We start from the raw sequence: 8013 nt of genomic DNA on the forward strand, positions 1-8013 counted from the left end.
AGCGATAAGCACTCCACCACCCGTTGTTTTGGGGTTGTTGAAGGCGTTGCGATCACAACGGTAGCGAGACAGCGTACGGTTGTCAACTCATGTCTCGGTCATGACGATGCCGTCATAGGAGCAGCTCGTAGTGGCGAGTAAATAGTTGCCCGCTGAGGAATTTGGGCCACCGACGTTCTGGTGGTAAGCCTCGATTTTGTGGGAGGATCAGTTTTGGCAGAATTGGCGTTGCCTGTTGTAGTAGCAGAGAGCGTAGCAATGTTGCCGGTTGGGGAGTTATTACATCAGCCTGGTCATAACCGAACATAACCGCAACGACTGACGATCAATGAATCGATTATTCCGAGGGATTCGAGGCAACTTACATCAGCTGCATTGCGTTCCAATACGTTGATCGTTTTCGTCAAGAAAAAAGGTGTTGCATTAGATTGATATCTGCTCGCGAGGTATCGGAGCAAATAACTGGAAGCGGAAAATACATGAACGCTTTATGTGTTTGGAGCGTATGTATACCTTCTTGCCGTTCGTGGCGCTTCCATCCCAGACCGGGACGACTGCTGATCGCTGACTGCAATAGCTCGACTGTGGAGGGGAGATCGAGGGCTTCCATAATACCAACTGCAGTGCGTACTAGAATGCATTGAACCCTGCTGGTGCTATGCTTAGAGCAGGAATAGGACGATAGTAGCTTCCGACGATGAGCTAGAAGCGCAAAACGCATCAGCCGTTGTCTGGTCGCAATTCAAATAATACTTGCCGGGAATGACGGCTTAGAAGGCCCTTATCCATTCACGTAACGGGAGGATCTAGGGTTTCCATAGTAGCAACTGCGTTGTCTCAGTATTCGCTCACAGCGTAGTTTTGCTTTAACGGCATTATTAATCGTTCGGAAGTTTTCGACTGGCTCGCTGATAGACCAGGTTGAATCTACGGATGACATGCATCCTCTGAAAAAGGAGGAAAATCGGTCGCGGGCATTATATGTTCTGGATACGGCTATTTTCGAATTCCCTGTATCGCATTTTGCGCTGTTATTCGGATTTTGGGCGCATTTTGACTTGTTTCAAAGCAAAGTCTTGGTACTATATTCCGCAACGAAACTTGTTGTATTTCGATAGACTTCGCAACCGATTCCTAACATACAGAACAATTGCAGGGCTAGTACAAGGATCTTACTGACAAGTGAAAATCCTGAGACAAACGACATTCTCGACAGCCAGACCAGGGCACAACCATATGAAAATAAGAAGAATAACAACCAATTGATCCTATGCGACGTCGTTTCTTTGATTCATAATCTGGTAGTGCCTCATAGAATAAAAAAGCCGGATTCGCTCACTGGCTGATTTGTGAAGGTTTAAGGCGGCTAATGTTGAGAATGCTATTGGAAGTAAGAAACAAATTTCAAATTCTAACCGTTCCAATCAAAGCTTTCTAATAGGGGAAACTGTGCGACTGTATCTACCATTCAGGCCACATATTGTGGTTTGAACTAACCGAATGATATATTTCTAATTTTGCTGGCTTCACGAACTCGTCCTTTTAATTCTCCTAAGAATCTCAATCCCATGGAAGGCTTTCTTGTATTAAGTCAAAAATATACAAAACCCACGCATAACTGTTTCCACCACGACTATATTTCCTAGGTCTCTTTGCTATCTGGCCTAAATTAATCTTCGTCATCATATTCGGGCTCATCGTAGGAAATGAAACCGCTACCACCGTGATTGTTACTAGATATCTGAAAGAAGGTAAATTGAAAAATCTTTTCTGACTTCAAACTGCAACCTACCGTTAATATCCCAGACATCAGCGCATAACTGATCATGGCTACAGTGGCAAAGATACCGGATACCACATATCGCCGCTTTCGCTCGTACGGCGTGTCTTCATCTTTCTGAGTACCATCGTAGCTTTTCTGCTCTTTCTCGTCGGGCTTTTGGTTGGAACTGGATGACGATGAAGACGAGTTTGAACCGGTACCCGCACTGGTAAAGCCTTCCTTGGCGAAGTAAATCGTTGTAATTCGATCAACATACTTTACTAGATTAGCACATTCCTTCAGGTGGTTCTGAAGAACGCCATTCGGCAGGGTTAATTTCAATATCACCGACAGGTAGCCATACAGGATAGCATCGATTTCGCTGGGTGTGTCGCCGAAAAAGTATCCGTTTTCGCCTAACCTTTCCGATACCCAGTTGATGCATTTTTTCGCGTTTAGCATCATCTGTTGAGAAATATCGATTGTTACTAGTTTCAAGGAACAACCATTGGCCAAGGAGCCTGTTGGTGTAAATAAATTCCTTGACCTGATGTACAGTGTAAACTAACAGATTTTCGTATGCAATAAAACTACAAATTACAAAACTAAATAATTAAGTGACAAGATAGACAACCGAACTTACATCCTTCACATCATGTGTCGCAATTGAATCATCCAGCGCAAATCCAGCCAGGGATACCGTCAGCTCATTCGTTTTCACCACATACTTCCGCGGGCAGTAGAAATTGAAAGGAATGGGAATACGCTTCGCGTACAACATCCGCGTCGTGTCCAGGTTCTTCGGATCACCCCACAGGTTGTACATGAAGAATGGAAACAGATTTTCGAACACATACTGAATGCACCCGTTTATCACAATGTAATTCTGTCCTTCGAGCTGAGCGTTTGCGTCGAACCCCCTGGATTGTAGAAATTCAACGATTCGGTTATAGCCCGCTAGCTTCTTCCCCTCATCGGTGACCAGGTACGGTAGCATTCCGTTCGGCGAACTGAACGGATTGCCATTAAAGTTAAGCGTAACTTTGGCGTCGGAAAACTTCAGGTAAGCCTACGGGTGCGAAGGAATTGCATGATTTACATCAGTATTAGAAAATTATGGCTAACGGAACTATACTTACCAAAATCTTCGCGCACTCGTAATCTATCGTGGGCAGACCCCATTCGCCTCGATACAGGAACAGCTCCATTAGCTCATTGATGGGAATACTGTTGCGTTTGTGGAAATGCTCGTATCCGGCTTGAACGATCAGCTCTGTTATCAGAATCGCATGGGACACGGCGCAATGTTTACGTCTGTTGTGCAACTTTTCCTCGCGAGCTGATTTTGATTGCCTTCTTACCTGACAGTTGGGCAAAAATGTTCGTGCGCAACGGGTTATACTGTAGCAATGCTCCGTTACCGGCAGCACTGCTTTCTTTCTCGTGAGAGAGAGAGTCTCGACGAAACTGTCAAATTTCATCCACAGACAATAGTTTGTAAACAACTAATAAGTCGCGTCAGTAAAATTTATTTTATTTTAAGGCAATTTAACCCTCTTAAACTAATTTTAGGGGTGAAAGCGGAGTGTTTTGCTTTATCCTGAACAGAAATGAATGTTTCCATCGAAAAGAAACGAGCGGACTGTGCGGCACTGCCGAAAGGATGGCAACGAGAGGAAGTTCTCCGGAAAACTGGACTATCCGCTGGCAAAGTAGACGTATACTATTATAGGTGAGTTTTAAATTATTGGCAATTGTCCTAGAAATATGAAAATCAGTGATTTTGAATATGAAAGTAAATGTTGAACAAAACAAGTATGTTTGACAATAATATGAATTTAATTTGTCAATATACCACGGAAATTAATTTGTTACAAAAATAGCAATTTTTAGTTTTGCTTTCTTTAAAACCAAATTCAAAATTCCAAAGATAAACTAAAAAATTATTCGTGTCAATGAATTTGTAAGCCTTGAAGATATTAGAGGATTGAAGATTCAAGCAAACCATAATCACGTAAAGCTTCATTTAAAAAAAAGTACATTTTTGTACTTTTTATTTTTTTCTGTTTTTTAATAAATATCTTCATTCGATAAAATTCTAAGGCAAATAAACCTGTATGTTGGATAACTTGTTCGCTAAACACTTATCGAATGTCCTGAGCAAACCAGAAAAACAAAATGAAATTTTATCGGAAGAAATGCTTTTTTTTTCTTCACTAAACGATTCAAGTTGTTTTTATAAAACAAATTTATCTTTTCCTGCTGATCGGCAAGTAGGCCATTTCAACTAATTAAATGTAGATAAAATGCCAATGCGCGCCATATTTGCTAATACATCCATTAAAAACTACATATCCTTTTTGATCTTCTGCCAGTCCAACGGGTAAAAAGATCGAAAGTAAACCGCAACTAGCCCGAGCACTCGGGGACACTATCGACCTGTCTACGTTTGATTATCAAGCCGGTCGGATCGTACCGAATGCAACGCATATGATGTTGCAGCACAATGCACTCAAAAGGAAATTAGGTGGTCCAGTGGCAGCAGGTGCTCCCCTAGTTCCAAGTCCAACGCTACCGCCACCTGTTCCGATTTATCATCAGTTTTCCAGTGGCGCAGGTGGAAGACAGCCGCACCAGCAGTATGAATACAGGTACCGGCTGCTGGCCGGATGTTGAGTTTATACTTAACTTTAGGTTTTGTTGAGGCAAAAATTTCCCCAATTGGCTTGCGGTTCCATCCAATTCCGCTGAGGATGTGAGATTTAGGAACTGAAATTCGAATCGGCGTTTCATTTGGCATTAAAACGATAAATTTTTATCGATTTTTTGTCACATCGTTTATTATTTTATGGTAGTTTATAGCATTTAATAATTAATTGCCTTTATTTTCAGTCGAGGAATGCGGGCGGATACTTCCTTAATCCCACCGATTCGGCAGACAGCGTCCATTTTCAAGCAGCCAGTAACAGTCGTCCGGTCTCAGGACAGTGATAGCAAAGTTAAGCGGGAGCTACAACATGGCTCCCAGATCAAACCGAAGCAACTGTTTTGGGAGAAACGGCTGGAGGTAAGTGGAATTATAAGAAAAGGGCCCTTCTCGCTGTGTAGGATCAGTCGAATTAGCTTAGTTGAACACAGATGTTGTAATGCTGTTTTCCTAGAATCTCCGTGCCAACAACACGTTCAACGAAGAGATCGGTTCCCTGGAGCTTCCCAAGCGCCTCAAAGCTGTTGGTCCTGGGGTAAATGAAGCCACAGTGCTACAATCGCTAGCCACAGCACTGCATCACAATACCCATCCTGTAACTGGACAAACCGCTTCCAAGACTTCATTGAACACAAACGCCGGAGTTTTTCTCAATCCGGATCAGCCACTGATGCATGTAACCACCGTCACTGAGGATGATATTAAACGACAAGAGGAGCGAGTTCAGTTCGCCCGTTCCCGACTGCAAGAGGCTTTGCGGGCGTAAACTAAGGTAATTCATTATCCGTCCTCGTATGTGTCTGTGTGTGCGTTCATTTCTACTTTTAAACAGTAATTTTAATCCTCGACGTGATACGAAATAAATTCTAACAATAGAAGATAGACGCTCGAAAGATATATCACGTCCTTGTTTTAATAATTTAAAAACTGGAAACAGATCTTATATTGAATCTTACTCTCTGGACAGCTTAGCTTCGTTCGATTCAGAAAACATTTTATAGATTTTCCAAACCAGGCTTTCGACATTCCATTTGCAACGCGTCATTCTATTTGTGCCTAAAGACTAGCGATGAAGCATTTAACTTTTCGAACTACCACTACTTTATTGCTCTACTATGTGTATCTTATCGAAATTGTAATTGAATTTGGTGCAGCTTATAATTGAATTGAAAGATTACTCGCTGAAATGCAACGTTCTGATAACTATACTGTACTACCGCTATATGCGTATCGATAGTTCAAGAATTACTCGACCCTTGCCCTGTCCTTTTCTTTGGCACAGTTCCGAATAATCCGTTGGAAATTCCACTGAATCAGCAATCCGAGCAAGCGCAGCGGTCCGAGCAAATAAAACTGCAAGATACACAGCACTGGACCCTTCCACGGAGCCATTCCGACGCACAATGTACTCAAAATCCAGCTTTCAATGCCTAAAATCGAGAAGAATGAACCTTTCAACGCATCGTGCACAATTTTTCTTCCCACGTCCTCCGGTTTGGCTAGCCCACCGGAGCCGGAAATAATCTTGGTTTCGATCGGTTTTGATTCGTTCTCCCGTGCCAGCCCAGGTGTGTCAGTGTCGGCGGGAAGGGCCAACGTAACGCTCACTCCGCAGTGTTTCACTTCCATGGCAATTGTTTCCGCTAGACCACGAAGGGCAAACTTCGATGCGGCGTAAGCTCCGTAACCGTACAGTCCAACCAGTGCGGCCTGGGAAGCTGTGATCACTATAATTCCTTCCTTGGCCTGTTTCATTTTCGGTAGGACAAAACGTGTCGGATAGAAGGTTGCAAAGTAATTAACATCCATCATAAGTTTGGCGTCCTCAATTGAAGTATTCTCAATCGTTCCACATACAGCCATTCCGGCACAGTTAACAAGCATGAAAATCGGACCCAAACGGTTCTCTATGTCCTCAAAGCTGGTCACGACCGTGTTGTAGCTCTTGGTCAGATCAATCGAAATGTACTCGATCTTTTGATCATCGCGGACCTTTCGCTCGAGTAGTTGTTGTTTGGCATTTTCTATGAATAAAAATTTTCATGAATCTAGCCCCGAAGTTAGGAAGAATCATCGAACCTACCGAGCTGTTGAACATTTCGAGCTACTATCGTAATATCGGCACCAAGGCGCACACATTCGATCGCTGCCCAAAGACCGATTCCACTGGATCCACCTGTCACCACGACATGTTTGCCACGGATGTTGGTGCGAGATTTTCGGGACACCAAATAGAAAATTAGTCCGTGAATGAACGCAATACCCAGCACGGTAATAATGATCTCCGTTTGGTGATCCATCGTTACTGAGTCAGTGTCGATTACTGATAAGATAAAACTAGTTGTTTGTCTAATTTTAGGCTACAGTGTACATTCTACTTACCTGTGTTATCGTAGATTAGTTTACTGTTTTCTATGGCTTTTTAAGTGAATAAAAATTAGTTTTTTGAAGAGGCGATCTATATAGCCGGCGGTAGGGCAAAATTTTTCTCCCCAAAAATCGGTTTACCAAACACTGAAGCGGTGGTTGACAGATTTTGCTTTGCGGTGACCGTGGTGACCCCTCCCTCTAACGCGATTTTCCCTTATCGGTTCTGATTTTCTGTGGCTGCGTTCTTTATTTTTCCGCGGAGACCGCGAGACTTTAATGTAAAGGGTCTATGAAAAAATTAAATTTCCATACGTTAGAAAATTAATTCTTGTCCATCATCAATCTTATCCCAGTAAAGTTCAGCCGGAAATGAACTGGAATTCTGGCTGGTTCCAGTTCGTATTCCGGCTCCAGTGCAACAACCGATTCTAACTAGAATCGGTTGTGTCACTGGAGCCGGAATACGAACTGGAACCAGCAAGAATTCCGGTTCATTTCCGGCTGAGCTTAACTGGGTATCCTTATTTACGACGAAAGCGGTTCGAATAAATAGTAAGCCCATTTGATTTTGCTGTCGTAAACGAGAATATGAACCACTTTCGTTCGAATCTCGCATTCGTCGTAAACAAGAATAAGGATGGTGCATGTCGTCAATTCTAGCCAAACATTTCAAATGGTCCTAAGTGCAAATGACAGTTTCTTTTTGTTTACTTTCTCTTTCGCTAATAACTCGGCAGTTTGTACGTTTGTTACTCAACTTTTAGCAGAATAAGCTAGTCGACATCAGAGTTTTTCGATATATCCTTAAACAATATTGAAAAGTTTTAAGATGACGCCGTAATAATCGAAAGAGAAAGTAAACAAAGAAGGCTCTCATTTGCACTTAGGACCATTTGATATGTTTGTCGAGAATTCATTAACCTTCCGGCAGTCGCGCTATAGCACTATAGTGCACTGAGTGCACGCTGCCCTGAAAAGCTAGCGAAACTGTGTTAGCGCACCTGCGGCTGCTCGTTCAGTGGGCCATTTACGCGACTTCCGGAAGGTTAATGGTTTCGTTCAATCTCAAATACAAATTGACACTCGGTGGTTTTCAACCCAATAAATATCTCGTAGAAAAAAATAATGAAATCTATCCAAAATACTGTTGAGATAAATAGTGATCAGGCCAATT

At 42.6% G+C, this 8013-nt stretch overlaps 3 protein-coding genes across 4 annotated transcripts; 1 reads left to right on the forward strand and 2 right to left on the reverse strand.

Moving 5' to 3' along the window:
- Positions 1-1617: 1617 nt before the first annotated feature.
- LOC131685333 (metaxin-1 homolog) lies at positions 1618-3153 on the reverse strand. Its single transcript, XM_058968983.1, has 4 exons — positions 2902-3153; positions 2406-2831; positions 1793-2227; positions 1618-1741 (listed from the first exon to the last, which is right to left on the reverse strand). The coding sequence occupies exons 1-4, from the start codon at positions 2968-2970 to the stop codon at positions 1670-1672; spliced, it is 1002 nt and encodes a 333-aa protein (XP_058824966.1). The 5' UTR covers positions 2971-3153; the 3' UTR covers positions 1618-1669.
- A 66-nt stretch (positions 3154-3219) lies between these two features.
- Positions 3220-5334, forward strand: LOC131685335 (methyl-CpG-binding domain protein 2). 2 transcript variants are annotated; one of them, XM_058968985.1, is made up of 5 exons: positions 3220-3279; positions 3335-3494; positions 4138-4413; positions 4655-4829; positions 4924-5334. In XM_058968985.1, the coding sequence occupies exons 2-5, from the start codon at positions 3373-3375 to the stop codon at positions 5233-5235; spliced, it is 885 nt and encodes a 294-aa protein (XP_058824968.1). In that variant the 5' UTR covers positions 3220-3279; positions 3335-3372; the 3' UTR covers positions 5236-5334. The 2 variants fall into 2 exon arrangements, with proteins under 2 accessions (XP_058824968.1, XP_058824969.1); XM_058968986.1 differs by lacking the exon at positions 4138-4413.
- A 24-nt stretch (positions 5335-5358) lies between these two features.
- LOC131685334 (3-ketodihydrosphingosine reductase) lies at positions 5359-6991 on the reverse strand. The gene is made up of 3 exons (XM_058968984.1): positions 6852-6991; positions 6553-6792; positions 5359-6493 (listed from the first exon to the last, which is right to left on the reverse strand). The coding sequence occupies exons 2-3, from the start codon at positions 6767-6769 to the stop codon at positions 5715-5717; spliced, it is 996 nt and encodes a 331-aa protein (XP_058824967.1). The 5' UTR covers positions 6770-6792; positions 6852-6991; the 3' UTR covers positions 5359-5714.
- Positions 6992-8013: the final 1022 nt, after the last annotated feature.

Source organism: Topomyia yanbarensis, chromosome 2 (assembly GCF_030247195.1).
Source record: "Topomyia yanbarensis strain Yona2022 chromosome 2, ASM3024719v1, whole genome shotgun sequence".
NCBI classification, from domain to species: Eukaryota; Metazoa; Arthropoda; class Insecta; order Diptera; family Culicidae; genus Topomyia; species Topomyia yanbarensis.

Bases quoted from the DNA above. Each gene is read 5' to 3' on its own strand.
- LOC131685333 (XM_058968983.1), bottom strand. From the start codon at position 2,970: ATGGAGCTGTTCCTGTATCGAGGCGAATGGGGTCTGCCCACGATAGAT. The intron at 2,832-2,901 runs GTAAGTATAGTT...TCGCACCCGTAG, and splicing joins ACGAGTGCGCGAAGATTTTG to GCTTACCTGAAGTTTTCCGA. The intron at 2,228-2,405 runs GTAAGTTCGGTT...ATTTCTCAACAG, and splicing joins CGACACATGATGTGAAGGAT to ATGATGCTAAACGCGAAAAA.
- LOC131685335 (XM_058968985.1), top strand. From the start codon at position 3,373: ATGAATGTTTCCATCGAAAAGAAACGAGCGGACTGTGCGGCACTGCCG. The intron at 3,495-4,137 runs GTGAGTTTTAAA...ATCTTCTGCCAG, and splicing joins GTAGACGTATACTATTATAG to TCCAACGGGTAAAAAGATCG. The intron at 4,414-4,654 runs GTACCGGCTGCT...CTTTATTTTCAG, and splicing joins CACCAGCAGTATGAATACAG to TCGAGGAATGCGGGCGGATA.
- LOC131685334 (XM_058968984.1), bottom strand. From the start codon at position 6,769: ATGGATCACCAAACGGAGATCATTATTACCGTGCTGGGTATTGCGTTC. The intron at 6,494-6,552 runs GTAGGTTCGATG...TTTTATTCATAG, and splicing joins TCGAAATGTTCAACAGCTCG to AAAATGCCAAACAACAACTA.